Genomic DNA, 22,550 nt, shown 5'->3' on the forward strand with positions numbered 1-22,550 from the left:
CCATGATGTGTTTGACGCGTGTGATTTAAGTACGTGAAACATGTAAAATTCTCCAACACTGGTCATGAATGCTGAAAAGTAATCATGCTGATTGGTTTTCAGAATATTTCAACTTTGATTATCAATATTGAGTTTTGTGATTTTTAAGGATGTCAAACTTTGTAAAAGTTGATTTTGTTTGTAGTGATATAACTTATTATAGATTTAAAAAATTGTTCCTCATTTAAATGGGAATGAGGTCATACAGGACAAACATACCATTACAGTATTGGGAAAGATTAAATAGACTTCCTACAGCTGAAGGAAATGCAACCAGTTTAGTTTAGAATCTGGAAGGTTTGTACAAGAAATAACTTGTATTTATATAGCACCTTACACAATCTTAGAACATTCCAAAGCACTTTGAAGCCAGTGAGCTACTATTTTTGAAGTTTAGCCACTGTTGTAATGTAGGAAAACATAACAGCTGGGTACCACAAACAGCTTCCCCTCTGAGTCGAGGATGGCATCCATCAGGCTTGGTGAGACTTCAGATGACTGAGGAGCTCAACTCTGGATCCATGTGCTCTTCGGCAGTGGGGTGGAAATCACAGCCCCAGGTTGCCTTCCTCTGTCCTTGCCGTTCTGCCTCGCTATCAAGTCACTGAGCCTCGGAGTGGCTTGTGCCTTGATGGACCAGGTGGTGCCATGCCAAGCAATTGGCAGCATTCTTCTCCCAGTCAGTGGTGTTAATGCCTCCGTGCTTTAAGGCAACCTTAAGCGTATCCTTATACCTTTTCCTATGGCTGCCCTTTGAGCATTGGCCAACGGAAAGGTGGTTTTCGGGCATCCAGACGCAATGACCGGCCCATCAGAGTTGGTTCTGCAGGAGCAGGGCTTCAATGCAGCTTCATGGAGGATGCTCGCGTTAGTCTGGTGGTCTTCACATTTGAGCCCCAGGATTCGACGCAAGCTCCGCTGATGGAAGCTTGGAAGCTCTCAAGGATCTTAATGTGGCATAGGCAGACAGTCCATCTCTCGCTGCAGTAGAGGGTGGTCAACACAATGGCCTTAAAAACCAGAACTTTTGACACATTGGCACAGTTTGGAGAAAACAACGCTGACACAGTTGACTTGGTGTTGGCCTTCTTCATCGATGGTAGTCCCTTGGGAGAGGTGGTTGTCGAGATAAGGGAAGTGCTGCATACTTTAGAGCCACCTCATCTACGTGGACGGTGCAGGATTACTCAACTGGCCCGGGGAAGGTTGGTGAAGGACCTTTGTCTTGGCGATGTTAAAGGGCAGGCCAAGCCTCTTATACGAGGTGTTGAAGAGGTCAAGCGTCCTTTGCACATCCTGTACAGAGTGAGCCATCATGCAGCAGTCATCCGCAAACAAGATCGTGAACGTCCATGATGGTAAGTTTTGTTTTTGCCCAGAAGTGACCAATGTTGAAGAGTTTCCTGTCCAGACGATACTGAATGCTGACACCAGGTGGTAGGTCATCTCAGGTGAGGTGGACGGTGACGGTCAGGTAAATGGTGTACAAGGTAGGGCCGATCTCACAACCTTGTTTGACCCCGGTCCGGATGTGAAAGGTGTCGGTTTCAGAGCCTCCGCTCAGGACGGTGACAAACTTCTACGGGCAACCATAGCTTTGGAGGACGATCCATACAGCTTCACGATTTAAAGAATCAAACGCCTTGGTCAAGTCGATGAAGGCAAGGAACAATTCTTGATTTTGCGCTGCACGTTTTTCCTGGAGCTGTCTAGCCACAAAGACCATGTCCACAGTATCCCGGGATGATGGGAAGCCACGTTGGGATTCTGGTAGGATCTCCTCAGTGACCGGACGAAGGCAGTTCAGGAGGATGTAGGCCAGGACCTTACCCGCAATGGACAGGAGGGAAATCCCTGTGGTTTTCACAATCAGATTTCTCCCCCTTCTTGCGGATGGTAGCGAAGTTCTTGAGGTTCTGTGGGATGTTGTCTTCATCCCAGATATGCAAACAACAACGACAATAATAAAGTTTGTTCCCCTCCACTCTCACCCTGAAGCTTTTTTAATAATTTAAAATGATGTAATTTTTCTATTTGGTCGGCACATTTTCTTTTACTGTTGCATCTCTGTCATGTCTTCTCGATGTTATTTTTCAGGGTGACCAACTCTTGTAGAATAAACTATGGGACGCTTTGATGTGGGAGGCTGGGGGGAGCGGGTTTGGATGGAGAAAAGAGCCTATGAGAGTGGCTCGCTGGGAAGAGAGCACAGTGTACAATGCTGGCGAGTACTTGAGTGGTGGAGGTGGGGTGGGGAGGAGAGGGAGTGAGGAAGGGGCCACAGCCACGCTTATCAATTCTGATTCTGCCTGCTTGTAACCCCGCCCTACGCCCTCCCATAGGACATTCCCGAACTCCAACCACATACGCTTCAGACCCGACACATGCGCAGAAACAAAGTCTCCAGTAGAAGAAGAAATCCGAGATAAAACACATCCCAGGAAGGCTTGACCCAGGACTCGGGGGCAAAAGGCCAAATTAAAGACAGTCCCGGAAAATCCAAGACCTGCTCACCCTGCTTTTTTTAAATGGACTGTAGCAGTCACAAGTGTCCAATCATCAATTGGAGACAACTGTTATTATTTATTTGGAAAGGTCTTGCCTTTATGTAGCACCTTTCATGGCCTCAGGATGTCTATTTACAGCCAATGAAGGTTTTTTTTTAACATATAGATAATTAAAACGTGGGAAAATACAGCAGCCAGAAAGTGGCTTTTGTTCCTCTGCTATCCAATTTTGGAGCAGGAACAGAAGTTCTCTTGGTTTCAAAGCTTAATTAAAAGGGTTAATTTTACTAAAACTCGTGAAACCTTGCCTTTTATTCAAAGGTCGTGATTGCTGGTGTGGCCAATCACAAGTTATGCATAAGTGTTTGGAGGCAGGCAACCACTAAACCTGGGATTTGTTGACCCAGAAAATTGGAAGATACCCTAGATACCCGTAGCTAACTTTTGAATGCCCCGAAGCAAAGTGGGACATGTCATTTAAAATATTTTCTTGAGGATTCAGCCCAGAATATAAAATACCCTTAAAATGAAAGCAAAATACTGCGGATGCTAGAAATCTGAAATAAAAACCAAGTACTGGAAAAACTCAGCAGATCTGGCAGCATCTGTGGAGAAAGAAACAGAGTTACCGTTTGGAGCCCAATATGACTCTTCTTTCAAGTCATACAGACTCGAAACGTTAACTCTGATGCTCTCTCCACAGATGCCGCCAAAACTGCTGAATTTTTCCAACACTTCCTGTTTTTATTTTATCTAAAATGCCCTTGCTGCATTCTAAATTATGGAAAGCTAATCAAATTAGTAGGAACAAAACTTTGAAGTTATGTGAAACTCACTGTTACCAACTTTTGATGTTGCCGTGGTTATTAATTAGCAGACCAGCCCTGAATCTAATAGCACAATCGTTCTTTTTGTCAACTATGTTCAATGTGCAATGTGGGCTCTGAGAGACACTGCACGAGGAAAATGCATGACGCACATGCAGGTCATTTTTTTTTAGCAATATACAGTCCAGCTGGAGTGCTTGCTTGGCTTGATTGTTAGTGCTCTTCCCCCTGGGCCAGTCAGTCCTGGGTCCAACCCCCCATCCCAAAGAATTGAGCGCATTGTCTAGGCTAGCACTTCATTGCAGTACTGATGGGATGCTGCATTGTCCGAGGTGCTGTGCTTCATGCGAGACATTTAAAACTGAGGTCTTGTGTGGATGGAAAAGGTCTGGTGATACTATTTAAAGAAGAACAGGGCCTTCTCCTGGCCAATATTTATCCCTCAGCCAACACCACCAAAACAGATTATACTCTGCTCATTATCTCATTTCCGTTCATGGGTCCTCATGTACAAATTGACTCCTTTTATCAACTTCGTTAGCTTTAAAGCATTTTGGGACACGCCAAGGGTATCAATAGATGCAAGTTTTTCTTTTATAGAAGCTGCCTTTCAAACATCTATCATAAGCCATGACCAGACCATCATGGGGTTGAGTTTAAGACTTCAAACCAACTGTATCTGCAGGGCTGTTCACAGTCAGTGAATGAGCAATTGTGCTTTTCAAAACATCCTTTAGAAATAGCCAAAACTAAAATTGCCCATTCTTGATTGAAATCGAGCCTAGATTGTTGAGGAAAAGAGACTTGTGTAAGCTCACTGCAACGTTCATTTTCCTTGATGACTTTTTTTGTATTGGAAGCCGAGTGCTGGAATCTTTAATTTTATCCCGTTTAAAAGTGACGAGAGACTGATGAGAGAGTTAAATTACACACCCGGCCTTTTTTCAAAAAAAAAACTTAATTGCAGTGTGGGGTTTAACGCCTCTCCCAGTTGCTCGTGGTTTGATTTGGTATAGCTTTACTCTTCATATCTGATGAGTTTGCATGTACCAAAGTTTTCTTTTCTTTTGACTATTGTGGAAAAGAGTTTTTTGTTTGTGGTGTTGAAATGAAAATAATGATGTCTGACTGAGGGAAATCTTATGGCAACTGACCTTCACAGTACTACACAAACCTTCCTAATAATGTGGTGTTTTTAATGTACTTTCTCTGGCAGTAAGGAAATCCAAGGCAGCTGATGAAAGGCGGAGGTCAATAGCTAAGCAGGCACGGGCTGACTATAAACGCCACTCTCTAAAGGCAATCGAGAGGGGAAAGGTGTCTGCAATGACACAGAATTTCCAAAGTCCGCAGCCTCCTGTGAAACCTCCCGTTGCCCAACGTAAATATGCAATTAATCGAAAGGACTGCAATGTGAGGTGAGCAGTTTATGAAGCCATAAGGTTCGATTGTAGTGGATATTGATTAACAATGATCCTTTTGAAACACAGTTTTTGTAGCTGCACGCATCTCAAGCTGCATAGTTAGCAACCGAGCTGGCAAGACATTTAATTATTGCGAAACTGGCAATACTTAATGTTTGAGAAGTGAGTGAGCAGTAGGTTCACTGATTCAAACTTGATTTAGAAAAATAAAAACAGGAGCTTGTCTGTTGGTCAAATAATTTTTTTTTTCTCCGAGTGTTTTTTAAAACATTCTCGACACTGAGGAGCTTTTTTGTTAATGTCCAACATGGTCATATCAAGGTTTAGTGGTTAGCACTTCCTCTTGGCAGGGTGACTGCAGCATCTGGCAGTGTTAACAGTGAACCGTTTTTAATCGTAAGTTCTCTGGAGTCAACAGAAACTTGCATTCATATTGTGCCTTTTAAAGGAGTATAATGTCCCAACCCTCTTCGCAGGACTGTCATCAAGCAAGGTCTGGCACTGAGCCAAGCAGGAAGACACTTGCCCAGATCTTCTGAGCAGTGGCAGCGATAGTCATTGGATTGCTGCTGCATTCCAAGTTCCCCGACTCGACGTCAAGTCTTTCTTCCTGGACCTTCCAAACCTTACTTTCACAGAAGTTAGCAGCGTAGTGACTCTTGGGGAACTCTGTCTGAGTAGAGTTGGGGAAAGACGGGCCACATCCCTTTATTTTTAACGGCATTAGCTGCAGTGTGATGAGTTTAAAAGCCTAGTCTGAATGTTAACGAGTGGGAGCTGGGGTGGGTGAGGTGGTACACTGGATAATCGGGGGTGGGGTGGTGGGGGGGGTGGTTGCGCGCGGGGTTCGGTTGTGTAGTTACCCAGGTGAAGACTAGGTTTTAATCTGTCTAACTTTTTTCCTGGGTAACTACCCAGATAAGTACATCGGGACTGTCCCCAGTCTCCGACTCTAGCTCACAGTCAGAGACATTTGTGGAGGGTCCCAGGGAACAGGGGATATTCCCATCAGAAACGGGAAGTTCCTGGGCAATTCCCACATAGCTCCACCTCCCAGGACTTCCACAGCGTCCTTACAGGCATTTTGAGTCGTGCATCTGGCCTCCAACAATCCGGACGCTGGAAAATTTGGCCGACTAGGACAGATGACCAAAAGTTTGGTCCAAGAAATAAGTTTTAAGGAGTGTTAGAAAGGAGAAAGAAAGATGCAGGCTTTAGGGAGAAAATTCCAGACCTTGGGGCCCAGGTAGCCAAAGGCACGTCTGCCAATGATGGAGTGATTAAAACTTTTTTTTTTGCTTTCATTCATGACATGCAGGCTTCGCTGGCCAAGCCAGCATTTATTGCCCATCCCTAGTAGCCCTTGAGAAGGTGATGGTGAGCTGCTGCCTTGAACGGCTGCAGTCCATGTAGTGTAGGTACACCCACAGTGCTGTTAGGGAGGGAGTTCCAGGACTTTGACCCAGCGACAGTGAAGGAACGGTGATATATTTCCAAGTCAGGATGGTGCGTGGCTTGGAGGGGAACTTCCAGGTGGTGGTGTTCCCATGCATCTGCCACCCTTATCCTTCTAGATGGTTGTGGTCATGGGCTTGGAAGGCACTGTCTAAGGAGCCTTGGTGAATTCCTGCAGTGCATCTTGTAGATGGTACACACTGCTGCTACTGTGGAGGGAGTGAATCTTTGGATGTGGTGCCAATCAAGTGGGCTGCTTTGTCCTGGATAATGTTGAGCTTTTTGAGAGTTGTTGGAGCTGCACTCATGCAGGCAAGTGAAGAGTATTCCATCACACTCCTGACTTGTGCCTTGTAGATGGTGGATAGGCTTTGGGGAGTCAGGAGGTGAGTTACTCTGCATAGAATTCCCAGCCTCTGACCTGCTCTTGTAGCCTCAGTATTTATATATCTGGTCCAGTTCAGTTTCTGGTCAAAGGTAACCCCCACCATGTTGATAATGGGGGGATTCAGCAATGGTAATGCCATTGAATGTCAAAGGGCAATTGTTAGATTCTCTCTTGTTGGATATGGTCATTGCCCGGCACTTGTGTGGCTTGAATGTTACTTGCCACTTGTCGACCTAAGCCTGGATGTTGCCCAGGTCTTGCTGCATTTGGACAAGGACTGCTTCAGTATCTAAGGAGTTGTGGATGGTACTGAACATTGTGCAATCATCATTCAACATCCCCACTTCTGACCTTATGATGGAAGGAAGGTCATTGAAGAAGCTGAAGATGGTTGGGCTGAGGACGCTACCCTGAGGAACTCTACAGTGATATCTTGGAATTGAGATGGTTGACCTCCAACAACCACAGTCATCTTCCTTTGTGCTAGGTATGACTCCAACCAGCAGAGGGTTTTCCCTGATTCCCACTGACTCCAGTTTTGCTAGGGCTGCTAGATGCCATACTTGTTCAAACGTGACCTTGATGTCCAGGGTAATCACTCTCACCTCACTTCTGGAGTTCAGCTCTTCTGTCCATATTTGAACCAAAGCTGTAATGAGGTCAGAAGCTGAGTGATCCTGCCGGAACCTAAACTAAGCATCAGTGAGCAGGTTATTGTTGAGTAAGTACCGCTTGATAGCACTGCTGATGATCACTTGTATCACTTTACTGATTATTGAGCGTATACTGATGGGGTGGTAATTGGCCGGGTTGGATTTGTTCTGCTTTTTGTGTACAGGATATACCTGGGCAACTTTCCAAATTGCCATATAGATGCCTGTGTTGTAGCTGTACAAGAACAGCTTGGCTAGGGGTGCGGCAAGTTCTAGAGTACAAGTCTTCAGTACTATTGCCAGAATATTGTCAGGCCCATAGCCTTTGCGGTATCCAGTGCCTTCAGCCATTTATTGATATCACGTGGAGTGAATCAAATTGGCTGAAGACTGGCATCTGTGATGCTGGAGTTTTCCGAAGGAGGTCAAGATGGATCATCCACTCGGCACTTCTAGATGAACATTGTTGCAAATACTTCAGCCTTGTCTTTTGCACTGATTTGCTGGGCTCCTCCATCATTGAGGATGGGGATGTTTGTAGAGCCTTCTCCAGTGAATTGTTTAATTGCCCACCACCATTCACAACTGGATGTGGCATGACTGCACAATTTAGATCTGATCCATTGATTGTGGGATCACCTCAGCTCTGTCTATCACTTGCTGTTTGGCACGCAAGTAGTCCTGTGTTGTAGCTTCACCAGGTTGATACTTCATTTTGAGGTGTGCCTGGTGCTGCTCCTGGCATGCCCTCCTGCAGTCGTCTTTGAACCAGGGTTGATCTCCGGCTTAATTAATAATGGTGGAGTGGGGAATATGCTGGGCCATGGTCTTGCAGATTGTGGTTGAATACAATTCTGCTGCTGATGGCCCACAGCTCCTCATGGATGCCCAGTTTTGAGTTGCTAGACCTGTTCGAAATCTATCCCATTAGCACGGTGGTAGTGTCACACAACATGATGGAGGGTATCCTCAACGTGAAGATGGGGTATCATCTCCACAAGGACTGTGTGGTGGTCACTCCTTCTGCTACTATTATGGACAGATGCATCTGTGGCAGGCAGGTTGGTGAGGATGAGATCAATTATGTTTTTTCCATTTTGTTTGTTCCCTCACCAGCTGCTGCAGACCTAGTCTAGCAGCTATGCCCTTTTAGGAGGTCAGTAGTGATGCTACTGAGCCATTCTTGGTGATGGACATTGAAGCCTCCACCTAGGGTACATTCATGGGGTCCGGACTCGAAGTTGAGGATTCTTAGGGCAACTCCTTCCCAACTGTATACCCCTGTGTCGCTGCCTCTGTTGGATCTGTCCTGCTGTTGGGACAGGACATACCCAGGGATGGTGATGGTGGCATCTGGGACATTATCTGTGAGGTATGATTCACTGAGGATGACTGTGTCAGGCCGTTGGGTGACTAGTCTATGAGATAGCTCTTCAAATTTTGGCACAAGCCTTCAGTTGTTAGTGAGGAGGACTTGCAGGGTCTACAGGGCTGAGTTTGCCATTGTCGTTTCTGGTGCCATGTCAATGATGAGTTGTCCATCCGGTTTCATTCCTCATGGACTTCTTAGCGGGTTTCATACAATTGAGTGGCTTGCTAGGCCATTTCAGAGGGCATTTAAGAGTCAACCACATTGCTGTGGGTCTGGAGTCACATGTATGCCAGACCAGGTAAAGATGGCAGATTCCCTTCCCTAAAAGACATTAATGAACCACTTGTGTTTTTACGACAATCGACAATGGTTTCATGCTCGTCGTTAAATTTAATTCCAGATTTTTTATTGAGTTCAAATTTCACCATCTGCTGTGGTGGGATTTGAACCTGGGTCTCCAGAGCATTACCCTGGGTCTCTTGATCAATAGTGCAGTAATAATACGCAGGACAATACACTGGATTAAAACTGGGTAGTCCCAAAAGATCAGAATGAGAGGAGCACAGAATGCTGCAAAGCTGTAGGAGATTAGAGTGAGGATGGGGTGAAGCCAAGAAACGATTTGAACACAAGGATGAGAGTTTAAAGTTATGCCTGAATGCTCTATGTTCTGTTTATACATAACTAGGCTTAATCTAGTCTTAACATTCCTGCATGAAAGGAGAACTTCGAGGGCAGGGGAGTTGGGGGTGGAGAAGAGGCACACAGACACTCTATTGACTCCATGTTGGAGGCATGAGAAAGTAATTTGGGCTTTGGGTGGGTTCCTACTTGGCAAGTTAGATTAATATTTCCCTCCAATGGAGAGACTTCTGCCTCCTGACCCCTAACATTTTTCCCCCTTTGTTTTTCCTCAAGGTGGGAGACCTGCTCCCAGATCCCTGTTAATGTCCCCCAAGTTGGATAATTAGGAACTGCCGCAAAGTGACTTTAGGTTGCCTGCGTGTGTGGCACATGCAAACATACCCATCCGTATTAGTCACATGTTCCTGGTGCTGAAGTGCCTCGGCTCTGTTTACTGTTGCACGTCACCACCGCATTTCCAAACAAAGCTTAATCTGTTGTGAGCAGCCTTGAAGGTCTTGTGCCCACGTAAAGCCTGAGTTCTGTTTTTGCACTTGGGACAGATTGGCAAGTCCACATGCTGGACGTTTGTACTCTAGCCGTGGGGTTGTTTGCTCAGTGGGTAAAGATAACCAGCTGTGCACTCAGTGGGAAGGAATGCAGTGCATGTTTAGATACGTTTGAAAAGCTGATGAATAATCCCTATTTTCCGTCACACAGTGCAGATGTGTGTCAGGGACCAGTAAGATAAACAGCAGAACATAACAAAGCAAGTAGCTGTACTGAAATGCTTGAATGGCCAAGCAGGTTTGCCTTGGTCCTGTTCACTGGGCAGATTCAGAAGAATATTTGTGGGAATTTTTAGCTTGGGGATTGCAAGGAAATAAAGACCAGAGTTTTAGAAGTGAAGCAAAGTTCCCTATTTATTCATAACCATCAATTGCACATCCAGTATCATAGGTTTGTGCCTTGTGACTAAAGGCTCTGAAGCCAGGGCTCAATGCCATTTGTTGGGGAGGATTTTTTTTTTTTTTATTGGTATTTCCCTCCTAATTGATTATTTTCCAATTCTGCTCTTATTTCCCTATCATGTTCCAGCAAAATAAAAGCTCCCAGATGCAGTTGCTATGATTTCCCCTCCTTCCTAAACTTCAAAGATAAAATTTAAGTCACATGGCAAACTCAAATGTTGCAAACTCGCTCAATGAACTTGGCTACATAAAATTCCTCCCCTCCAGGAACAACACAGTGCATTGAATCGGGCCTCAGAGCATCCGAGACTCTGCATCTAATCTTTCTCTTATTGCCTTGGTTTCTCTCTCCCTCTGCCCACCAGGTATCACAGACTTCTCACGTTTGGAGGTCTTCAGTGCATGTTTTACCCCACATGCTTGCAATGCATCTTCGTACATATCGCAATCTCCAATTTTTATTTTTGGGGGGAATGGAGGGGGAGGAGTGTTGTTCATCCAAGCTGGTGCATAAGTTCTGTGGGTTTTATAATAGTTTTATGCTTGTATAAAACTTGTATTTTGCTACTGGAATGAAGCTTCGAGTGGAGGGCCGAGCAAACCACAGGGGAAAACGGGCTGAGAGTTGCCGAAATTCCCATCCAAAATTGGCAGGCGGGTTGGAGGGATGGGGGAAATCCGACTGTTTGAGTTCTTCATTGGTTCTTGGGCAGGGATTCCATGACCTCCTGCTTGAGATTGTGTTAAATAATCTGGTCAATGCTGAGGAGGAACACAATTGACAGCTTCATAGCATACCTGTGTGAATGTGTGACTTGGGACCCTTTTGCTCATGACAACTTTTACGTTTTTATTTCTGTTAAGTGATAGCTTGAGCTTTGATATTGTATGCTTGACATTGAATGTATGGGATACCCCTCCATGATTTCCTCCTATCAATTGCAAAGGAACAATGAGATTTCCATTGGAATGAAACCACAGTTCTGTTTGTTGTACTCTTCCTTTATCAGAGTGTCGTGGAAGAGTGTCTGAGTGTGTTGAAGCTTTTTTTTACTTTTAAAATCTGTTCCAAGTTAAAGCAAACTGACAGTTGCATTTAAATATAAATTAAGTCACGTTTTAAGGTGCCAATAATATTTGTGAAATTATTTTTAAAAGAAGTTACATTGTGTGATGACAATTATGGTTGCATTGTTAAATTTCTTGTACCAGCCTGGTATCGCCTATCGGAGAATCCATCAGGGCCTATATTGCTGTCCCTTCAATGTCACTGGATCAAAATCCTGGAACTCCCTCCCTAACAGCACTGTGGGCTCACCACTGCCTTCTCAAGGGCAATTGGGGATGGGCAATAAATGCTGGCCTAGCCAGCTATACCCACATCTCATGCAAGATTTAAAAAAAAAATTCACAGTGGCAGTATCTCTGGATTCTCCCATCCATTTGCTACGTTGGAGCCATATTTTGCCTAGTTTGTGTTTGTTGGGTATCGATTTTATTTCTACGTGCCCCATCGTTTAGGAAGAAAATTTCCCAGAATTAATTCTTAGCAGCCAATACAGAATGGCTAGAATTCTTGTCCCAACTTTGCCATTCCTGCTAACTTGACCCGAGCAGCAGCATGTGGAGGTAGAAGGGGGCAAGCAGCAGAAGTGACGAGAAAGAGGATTGCCAGCAGTATATTTCATTTCCATTGTGACGGTTCAGAATGATGGATTGACCAAGGTTTCTGTAGTAGGATATCATCGACGACTTTGTGCTGCATTTCCAAAACCGCTAACTGAAGCCTTGCTAACTCTGTAAACGATAAATGAAAATGGCCTGTTGTAAATGAAGAGAAAACCAGGATGGACCAGTAGGGCTGAATGGCCTGTTTGTGTTGTACATTGAATACAGTCTTGGAAATCAGAAAAGCACTGAGTCAAAATGTCACTCAAAGACATCAAACATTCAAATCAAACAGTGAAAGGAAGATAGACATGCGTTTGTGAAGCACCTTTCAAGGCCTCAAGATGTTCAAAGTGCTTTACAGCCAATGAACTACTTTTGAAGTGTAGCCACAATGAAAGAGAAGAGGGTGCCCTTGCTTGTGATCTAATTAATAATGTATATTTCTCTATTACTGCTCTAGAAAAGACGTACAAACCCAGAAATTGAGCAGCAATGGCCATGAGAGAATCATCAAATGGTTCAGAGAGCAGCAGGTCCCACTCCGAGCAGGTTATGAAAAAGACTGTGACATCATAGCTCCCTGGTTTCATGGTAAGCCAATAAATTCTTGTTACTTTTCTAACTGCAGCCTTCATTACTTGTTTTTTTTTGTCTGTGTGTGTGTGTGTGTGTGTGTGTGTTTCCCTTCCTTCCCTTCCCCCCCACCCCTAGTGGCCCTCCTTTTCGTCTTTTCTCTCTCATCATCCCTCCATGTATCACCCCACCCTGCAGTGGAACAGCTGCAGGCATGTCAAGGCTTGGCACTAGATCCCAGGTACTCTGTACCCAATTGAGGGACCTGACATTGGGAAATGGGTGAGCAGCGGGCCCTCTGTGGCAACCCACATCCTGCCCACACTCGCTTCCATCTGTTGGTGATCCTCATGGTAGGCCCGAGTGTAGTACTGACACTGGCTACTGTTCCCAGTGTCTTTTCCAGAACTACAGAGCCGCCAGCCTCTGGCCCAGCAGCTCACTTCACTGCGTATAGTGTGAATCGCTTAACTGTAAGCTATCTGAGATATTGCTGGTTTATTTTCACTGACTGCTGGGATTTATCTTTAGGTGTTATAACCAGGCAAGAGACAGAGGAGCTTCTGAGGAAGAAAGGGGCTGGGGCATTTCTAATCCGCATCAGTGAGCGGATAATTGGTTATTGCTTGTCTTACCGAAGCAGAGACGGGTTTAAACACTTCTTGATTGACTCCTCGAAGGACTCGTACACCTTCTTTGGTGTAGACCAGTTACAGCATGCGACGCTAGTGGACCTGGTGGAGTATCACAAGGTAAGTGACAATCCCCTCTATTCTCTCTCAATTGCTCAAGGGATTCTTGAGTAGCTGGGTCAGTTCCTGCTTTTCTGGCTCAGTGGGTCAATATGACCTGCATCAGGGGAGGGAAGGCTCTGCCTTTTGGTGTCCGGTCTATTCAGGGTGAGGCAGGTCAGCCCAGGTAGCAGAAGGTTGGGAGGAGAGAAGCTAGACATGGTATTGTGCCCCTGATTGCTTTCCAGTGGACCTCACTGGCAGTGTGTGCATGTGAGTGTTAGTTGAAGGAAGGATGTTTGGGTTCCTATACGATGGCCCCTAAATGGATCAGCAGCCTGCTGTCACTCAACTAGGCTCTTGACATTTTGCTGTTCTGCCCCACCCTAGTTATTGGCAGGAGATCGCATCCATTTTTTTTTTGTGGTTGGCCCTTGTTTCAATATGCAAGGCGAGCGGTCAGTGCTGAACGACTCTGTTTGAGAAATCTAGTGACGACTCTGCAGAGCCATGACGGAGACTTCCGATTTAAAGGGAGAGCTATACCCCTGAAAAGGGGGAGGTGAAATCCAAGAGAGTTCAGTTTTAGTTGGATCAGTATAATTGGAAGTGCAAGATTCACAACTGTATTAAAGTCCCTGTGCTATTCCTGTGCCTTTTGCTCTATGGGATGCACAAGCTTTCCTCTGTAATTTTTCAGAGAATTACATCCAGGTTGAACCAGGTGTCAGTGACCGCACCCCCCCTCCCCCACACTCACCCTTCAGTCGCCCTCTGACCAGGCTTTGAAAATCCCTAACGTCAGTGAAACTGTGTAAACTTTCAGTCACAAATGGCTGAAACAAGACTTTGCCCATGGAATAACTGGAGAACTCCCTCATCGCAAAGGATTCGTAGCTGGCCAAATTGTGATTAAAATTATCCTGACTCTAGTTTAGCGTTTGATCCAAGCTGCCTTTCAGAAAGTACTCCTATACTTTGCAACCTGGGTCATTCACTGAATTAAAAGGTTTTTCTAGAAATGGTCTGTCAGTATTTGGGTTGAAATTTTAATGGCATTTTCAAAGGTCACCCGGCTCCTGTGAAGTTGGGTGAAACCCATCTGCCTTGGACTAGCAGACTCGCTAATCTAATAGTCACCATGAAAAGTAAAGCAAAGTGAAATCCCAGCTGGTAACTGAGATACCACTTCAAGCTCTCTCCTGGGGATTGTTTTACAATGTGGTGAGTTAGAGGAGAAAATGTAATATTTGACGCTTACCCAGGGAGTGTAATCTTATCACCACCTCTGCTCATTATCCCCTCCTGTGCAGAGCCTGTTGACAGCAGAGGACATTAGAAATGTACCGGTTGGTCGTCGCCTGCAGTTCCTTCCCCACAGCTGGTCCTCCCCAGGTCCTGTTGTGGACGCTCTTCCCTTCACCATCGCCTCCTGTTTTTTTAAATGGCCCCACTCGGGTGACATTTTCTTCTGCCACCACCCCAGGCTTGGGCTCTTTTCAACATCTCCCTGTGTTTAACCCTTGCTATCCTCTGCCACATGGTTTGCTTTCCCAGTCAACTCCAGCCCCAAGCGGTTATCCATCCCCCTATTTCCCCCTTTTTTTTAACATTTCAGGTGAATCAACAACTGCTAGAAGATTTTCTTCTTTCCTTCTTCCTCCCAGTGATGGAAAGCATTTTGAATAGTGAATGGAAATGGCTGGTGACCTAGGGGCTCAAGTTCACCACCTTCTGCAGAAACAAGTGGTCTCACAAATACAGTAACACTTGATTTAATTCCTTCATGGGCTGTGACCATCACTGGCAGGGTCAGCATTTATTCCCCACCTCTAATGCCTTTGAGAAGATGCTGGTGAGCCAATGCCTGGCAAATGTATCAGTTTGGTACAACTGAGTGACTTGCTAGGCCATATCAGAGGGCAGTTAAGTGTCAGTCACGTTGCTGTGGAACTGGAGTCACATTTAAGTCAGACCAGGGAAGGACAGCAGTTTCCTTTCCTTTATGGTCATTGTGAACCAGATGGGTTCTTTTTTTCAACACTTCAGTGTTTTCATTCTCACTATTACTGATGAGTCTTTTATTCCAGATTTATTTAACAAACCAAATTTCCATTACTTTTTCTGAGGCTGTATTTTAAAACCCAAAAAGTCAAGTGACAAACTTTTTTTTAAGTTTCTAAAACATAAAACCACAGAACTGCTCATCAAATCCATTCAATGTATTAGTCACTCCATCACAGGGCTGAACTATACAGGGTAAAAAGTCAGTGGTGAGCCCGCCGAGAATTAAACCAGCTACCTGCAATCATTTATCAACCAATAATAGACCAGAGGTTATCAACCAATAAGCTGTTGATAAACCAGAGGTGGGACTTCCACCCTTCTGGATTTGGAAGTCCAGCTCCATTGAGCTGCTGACCGGTTTGAGGCCGGTAGCTTTCCAGTACTGGCAGTGCCACCAGGAGCAGTGGTCAGTGCCAGTACTGCACTTGGTGCTTAAGGCGGTAAGCTGTGCTGGATCCAGCTCAGCAGGCGAGTCAAGTGTCTCCCTGGGTATCAGGCTGGCAGGCCCTGGCAATGTGAGTGGGGGTTGGGATCTGAGCCTATGGCAAGGCAGGGGAACCTGGGGGAGGGAGGGTGCCTGCCAATGGGCACAGGGGCCCACTTAAAGACCTCAGTTGACCCATTAGTGGGAAGGCTGCCCAGCGCCACCCCTGCTGTTGGTAAAATTGCAGCAAGGGCAGATGAGTAGGCAGCAGGCAAGGTGCCTGCTAGATTTTACATGCCCCCTTGCCTTCAAACCTGCTGGCAAGGCAACGTATAATCCAGCCTTATTGACTTGACCCTACTCATTCAGTCTCCTGCTGTTGCAGCCTCCCAGTGCTAAATCATCATAAACCCAGGGATATCATAAAGGCAGCATGCTGCTTTCGTTACACAAGTAGTGAGCTCTTGATACTGGTTTACCACTGGCTTGGGTTGGATGCCTTTGTTGGTGTCTGACTGAGGTTTAGAAGGCTGGGGGATATGAACCCACGCTATGTAACATTAAAGCATGGGTAAAAGGTTAATCCATCTGAAAGAAAATATGAAGAAATAATAAGCCTTTTCTATATTTTAAAGGTGTGTACTGTATGCTTTGATTTACTAAACATTGCCCTCATGTAGGTAATATATACAACTGCTCTGTTTCCTAAACTTCGGCCTTGCTGTCGACAGGAGGAGCCAATCACATTAGCGGGCGCTGAACTTTTACTTGAACCATGTGGTCAGTGCAGGGATCCTCCAGACTATGCCCATCTCTTCATCTGAGTGTCTCAGAACCAGGAGTTGCTGCCACATTCATTGTAGTCTTCCCTCAAAATGTTCACTTCAGTGGACGGTCGAGAAGGTAACTGAGACCCGACATTGAAATTAAACTTCCTTTGAGAAGATTCTTCATTATGCAAGAAGAATATTGATCGCATTCAAAGTGGACAGCATTCTTCCACTTGTTCCTGATCTTCTTATTTAAGAACAGATGAATTTGCATTCAGGGTTATAGCTGTTACTACTTTTTTGTTTGAAGGGGCAAGGCATTTATTCACAAGGTTTTTATGGTACACATTTTTGTACATTGTAGATTAGGAATCCTTTTGGGTAGAGTGTGAACAAAGTATATAAACTGATAAGTCAACTTATTTTACTAATATATACCAGATATATTGTAAAGCTGATTTTGTTACTGTTATTCCCAATCTGACAATGTAATATTAGCAATGTACGCCTCTTAATCATGTATAATGGAAGAAATGTATTTTCATACAACTGCCAATTTGAAGATGATTTGATTTAAAAAAAAAATAAAGTGCATCGAAAGAGCCAGGCCTGTGTTCTAGATCAGCAGTTCTCAAATTGTTTTGGTTGAAGGGCCCATTTTCAAATGGATTGCTAACAACGCATCCTTCCCACCCCAACCAAGTTATAAAACCTGTACTATATCATACTCATAATATGAAAGTGCTGTATGTAAGTGTGTTTTAATAATACTTGAAGAAACCAGATATTTACTTTCAGATGTCAGTGAGATGGGCATGCTTGTTTCTCACTACAGAGTCTGTCCATCCTTAGCCAGGGCTGGAGAGAATAGATGCCTGAGAACGCACTAGGGAAGCTCAGGGAGAGCAGGAAATTTGACAGAGAGCAGAGCTCAGAGAAAGCACTCAGGAAATATGTGGAAATCAGGAGCAGAGGAATAGCAGAGCACACTTACAGCCACCGCTCACTCATCTACCCTTGACCACACAAGGCTGGTCCTGTGTTGCAAACCCTCTGGAAGGTCTCCATAGATTCCATTTTGAAAACCATTGTTCTAGATGGTCAAGTAGGGTAATGTCCCACTGATTATCATTGTACTTTGTCACAATTCCACTTTATTAAATAACATTTGATATTAGTGTACAGTCAACACACCAACGCCAGCAGGTATGGCAACTGCACAACCATATTCTTTCTGACTAGTCTTAACTGAATATGCCACCTTAGGGAATCATCAGTTAGCAGCTCTTTAATTCATAGGATGCACTGAAACTCTGGAAGAAAGTGACTTGATGGTGCCTAATACCTGCTGTAGGACTCCCAGAACCTGCAGTGGTGTAAAAGATGGTGCAGCATCCACAACATTTGCCATGTTGTGACCTTCACTAACTAAGTTCGATCCAGCACTGAGGGTATTTATGCTCATTGGCCCCCTGTTTCCATTAAAACTTTATTCCTGATTTGTCATTGTTTGGCAAAGCCAGGTTTTAAACTGACCCCCGGTGTTACTGAGGTAGTAACCATCGGAAACATGGTGCACGCTCATTACTGTTCACTCTCCTGCTCAGGTAGGAGTGGGCATTGGAAAATAGGTCAGCTGGCAAAATGGGCAGGGGCACCCTGTTAGGCTATATGTCACTATAACACCTGGAGTGGGGGGGGGAGAAAGAAGAGGGAAGAGAGAAGGTTGCCTTGACTGAAAATGCCACTTCTAGTAGTTGGAAAGCACACTCCAACATGAGTGTTTGTACGTTTTATTGTGAAACTTGTTTGTTGTTCAGCATTTATACAAAACAACAGCTCAAAAAGCACAACTTAAGCTTACCTGAATTCCATTACTGTACAGTGTTTTACAGAAACTTTAAATTATCAACATTTTTTAAAAAAAAGTAAATGCATTGAAATCTACAGAACAGCAAAGAAACCCCAAAACTTTACAACTCCCACAAGCAAAAACCCTTCAATGTATTTTGTTAGGGCTGGGCAAACTTGCTTTCTGGTCCATGAATTTTGTACCAAGTTTAACAGCACCACTGGTCAAACACAGCACCATGAAGAAAAGCTTTTGAGTACGATTTCTTCTTCACTTGGAGCTTGTTTTCACCCCTGTATATAATTCCACAAGTATTGTAGTTTTCTAATCACGAAAGTTAACTTTGGTCAATGCTGGCCATGAAACACGGGGATGGGGTTTATGAAAGCGACTTGTGTTCTGTTGCCCATAGTTTAATTAAATAATAATTGTGTATTTCATCTGACACATCCCATAAATCTTTGGTAAGACCTGTACACATTGACTGGTAAACAGCATTTCGCACTTTTCTATTTTTGACACCTTCACTGATGGAATTCATCAATATATATATAAAAATAATCAACCCGGGATGGGATTTTCCAGCTCTGCCTATCGCCTGGGCTGCCCGGTCGCGTCAAAAGTCAATGCATTTTTGGCTGAGCTGTCGAGTCTCCCGCCAGTGGGTCCCGCCACAGAGGGGCCAGAAAATCCTGCCCCCCACCCCCCCACCAGTCTGAGGCTCAGACAGTTGAGGATCTTGGAAGCAAAGTTTACACACACTACTATTCCTCACGCCTCACGTTGCAGTACCAGTGCAATTCAATCCTATGGTACAATGGCACTTTTGCAGTAGTCGCACAGTTCAGGAGACAGCTGCACACTAAATGAGGAATGCAAAAAATTGCATGTGCCAAATAGTTGGTTATATAACCTTATACTCTGGCTGGGCCACATTCTGATGACACAGAAAAACTTCAGTTATGCCCCTATGATCTATGTGTTGTTCTCGACATCCAAGTGCATTATCTTGAACAAATTCAGGTTCAGATTGCTGTACCATTGCCTTAGGCCAAGCTCTCTCATGTCACTTTACAGGCTGAGTTAGTTTCAGTTTGGCGTGACTTATGAAAGATTTTGGATGAGTAGCTAGAGAGAAACTTTCTACTGGCAGAAAGCTCAGTAACTAAAAGGCATAGGTTAAGATTTAATATAATTGGCAAAAGAGCTAGCTGGAGGTCTTTTGGTACAGTGGGTGGGTAGCATTTCATCCTCTGAGCCAGAAGCTCCAGGTATGAATCACTCACCAGGTCTTGATGACTGCAGAAGGTGCATTCGTAACAGCCAAACAGGTTGATGATCAACCTGCAACTTTTTCCAACATGTGCTAATGTCCAGGTGGTAAGAGCAGGGGAGTCTCCTGGTCATCCATGCTTGATGTGGAGTGGTGCCCCCTCAAACTATAGCCTCTGGCAACAGGCTGGTGACCTGTTCAGGAATAGCAAGCTATGAAAATGGACATAAGCCTATGCTTTGTCTGCCTCCGTGAATCTGGATGCAGGAAGCCTTCTAAGTCTAAAAAAAACTAAAAGGGAGATGAGATTTTTTTATGCTGTGAATTATGATCTGGACCACTGCTTGAAAAAGTGGTGGAAGCCAACTCAATAGTAACTTTCTGAAGGGAATCCGATTTATAATTGAAAAGGTAAACTTTGCTGGGTTATAGGGACAGAGCAAGGGAGTGGGCCTAATTAGGTAGACCTTTCAAAGAGTCAGCACAAGCAGGATGGACCAAATGGCCTCCTTCCGTTCTGTTGTTTAAATGACTTTTCTAAGTTGAAGTGTACAATTAGTACATAGGAATGCACTGGACTGGAAGTGACCACAGTGGTCTATTTGATCAATAGTTTGCAATCTAGGTACGTTGTTTATTAAGTTGAGAATGTCCAGCCCTAAGTTTATGCATTTATTAGACCCAGTTAATGTAAACACAACACTTTTAACACTGAAGCTATAAACAATTTCAAAAATATTAACAGCACTCCACAAACTTGATAAATCAACGGATTATGACTGTACAAATACTGCATAGATTTTAATTAACATGTTGTTTGGTCCAATGTACTTTACAAAATTCACTTCACATTAAAAAAAATACCCTGGATGTAGCAAGTTTATCTGATTCCAATTTGCTAAGGGAGGGTAATGTGTTCTCTGTCTTTTCCTCCTCCTCTCCACCTCTCTCTCTCTCTCTAATACCATGGAGCAGCTCATTCTGAAGGGGAAAGAAAAGCCACAAGTCTGTTTGGATTTTTGTTATTAATGGGAGTCAGTATATAGGCAACACTGACCACAGGTTAGGAAATGCACTGTGGCTGTGTGTGCCTGTTTACCTGGCGGGGGTGGGGGGGGGTGTTGGCATGGTTACAAATAGGGCCTAAAGGGAACAGATGATAACCACACCCTCCACTCAGAGGTTCCATGGAATTCACTATTGCTGACTATCACGTCTTAAGAAATCAGAGATACTCATCCCATCTGGAAGTCTTTGAGGCTCTAATTTTTCACAAACATTGAATTACAATTGTAAAGTGCAAACTAGATTTAATGAGATCTGGCTTCAATCATACAGCCTTTGGTAACTCAAATTGCGTGTCTCCCACCCCAACCCCACCTTCTCCTGAGAATGAGTACAAACACAAGTATTATGGTCCTAGTAAATATTTGTTCCTAAGGAAAGGTTGCTATCCCTAAGGCTTTGTTTCTCCTGAAAATCTCAAACCTAATTTCTCTCAGCAATTGGCGCTGTTGATGAATGTGACCTGTACGTTAGTGGGGGTTTGTGGCTTCTGATTGCTTGCTGATACCCAAATAACCCCTGTGTACATACAGACCTTTTGCCTCTCAGCAACCATAGCAATACAAAGTTCCTGACAAGAAGAGAAAAGAAATACTCCAAACCTGCAGCCGAAACGTTTTCTTTCAACTGTCCTTCAATCTGCGATGTCTTTTCCAGACATTTGCTGTCCTAACCTTAAATACCTGACATACCCTAACTTCAACAGTCCGTTATATTAATTCTTTCTTTCTTTGCTGCTTGGAGCCAACTCATAAACGTATTCACCAAGGCTTCTTTGGCAGCATCTCCTCAACCCATAAACTCGACCCACCTAGAATGACAGAGGGGGGGTGGCATGGCAATGCCATCATCTCCAAGTCGCCCGTCAGCCTTGGCCTGGGCACATTTCGCTATTCCTTCAGCGTCGTTGGGTTAAAATCCTGGAATTCCCTACGTAACAGCGCCTTCGTCAAATGGAGAAGGTAGCTGTCCACCAGCTTCTCGAGGGCAACTAGGGATCGCCAATGAACGCACATATTCCGAGAATGAATGTTTTAAAAGAAACCTGTTCGGTAATACCTGCAATCTTTTTAGTCTGCCTCGAGACTGTTATAACATGGGACAGAAATAGCCAAGAACAGTCCTCTCCCCTTGACTTGCTGTGACTTGAAACAAACACACCAACAGGAAATGGTTGATTACATCTCGATGCTTTTAACTCTGGGCTGAATTTCATGATTCCCGTAAAAATGAAATAGCTGATATTTTAGATTCCTTTTTTTTCTCCCTAACCTAATTCCTGCTCTGAAGAAGAGTCATACAGACTCGAAACGTCAACTCTCTTTCTCTCTCCAGAGATGCTGCCAGACCTGCTGAGTTTTTCCAATATTTTCTTTTTTATTTCACATTTCCAACATCCGCAGTATCTTGTTTTTATTTTACTGTCCAATTCCTGCTGTGCCTGATTGCAGAAAAATAAAAATAAAAGGTGCTTATGAAGTGTAGTTTATGATGTAACCTGTAAGCTGAAGATACCACTGTATCGACGGAGAAAGTACTCTAAGGCAGAAATGTACACTCTTCATTACTGTATAATTTATACATGGCCTCACTGCACTGTACAAGGGGTTTTGTTAGTAAGGCTTCCACTTTATACATAGCAGGCTGCTAGAAGTCATGAAGCAAACAAACAAAAGTGCAATCGAAGGTTTGAGGAGCAGTTTCAGAGTCGTTAATTCACATGGAATATTTTGGACTGAAACTCGCCCAACTCGTCCTGTGTTACTTAGAAAAGGTTCACAGCTTGGCTCCTGTCAGCGAAGTCTCTGGGAGCAGTGAGCTTGGAATCTGCAGGGCCGTCTGATCCTTTTTGCTTTTGGTTTAA

At 44.3% G+C, this 22,550-nt stretch overlaps 1 protein-coding gene across 6 annotated transcripts in view; it reads left to right on the forward strand.

Moving 5' to 3' along the window:
• sh2d4a (SH2 domain containing 4A) overlaps positions 1–17,098 on the forward strand; it is a 37,902-nt gene extending 20,804 nt beyond the window's left edge. For 4 of the 6 annotated variants that reach the window (XM_041212661.1, XM_041213018.1, XM_041212576.1 and 1 more), the window contains 4 exons: positions 4,590–4,791; positions 12,392–12,522; positions 13,036–13,256; positions 16,407–17,098. In XM_041212661.1, coding sequence (XP_041068595.1) covers positions 4,590–4,791; positions 12,392–12,522; positions 13,036–13,256; positions 16,407–16,550 — 698 coding nt within the window. In that variant the 3' untranslated portion in view covers positions 16,551–17,098. Of the gene's footprint in view, positions 1–4,589; positions 4,792–12,391; positions 12,523–13,035; positions 13,257–14,853; positions 15,829–16,406 lie in introns of those variants that run through there. The other 2 variants (XM_041212844.1, XM_041212750.1) reach the window with 2 other exon arrangements.
• The last annotated feature ends 5,452 nt before the right edge of the window (positions 17,099–22,550 follow it).

The sequence above is a fragment of the Carcharodon carcharias genome, chromosome 1 (genome assembly GCF_017639515.1).
Source record: "Carcharodon carcharias isolate sCarCar2 chromosome 1, sCarCar2.pri, whole genome shotgun sequence".
Classification (NCBI taxonomy): Eukaryota; Metazoa; Chordata; class Chondrichthyes; order Lamniformes; family Lamnidae; genus Carcharodon; species Carcharodon carcharias.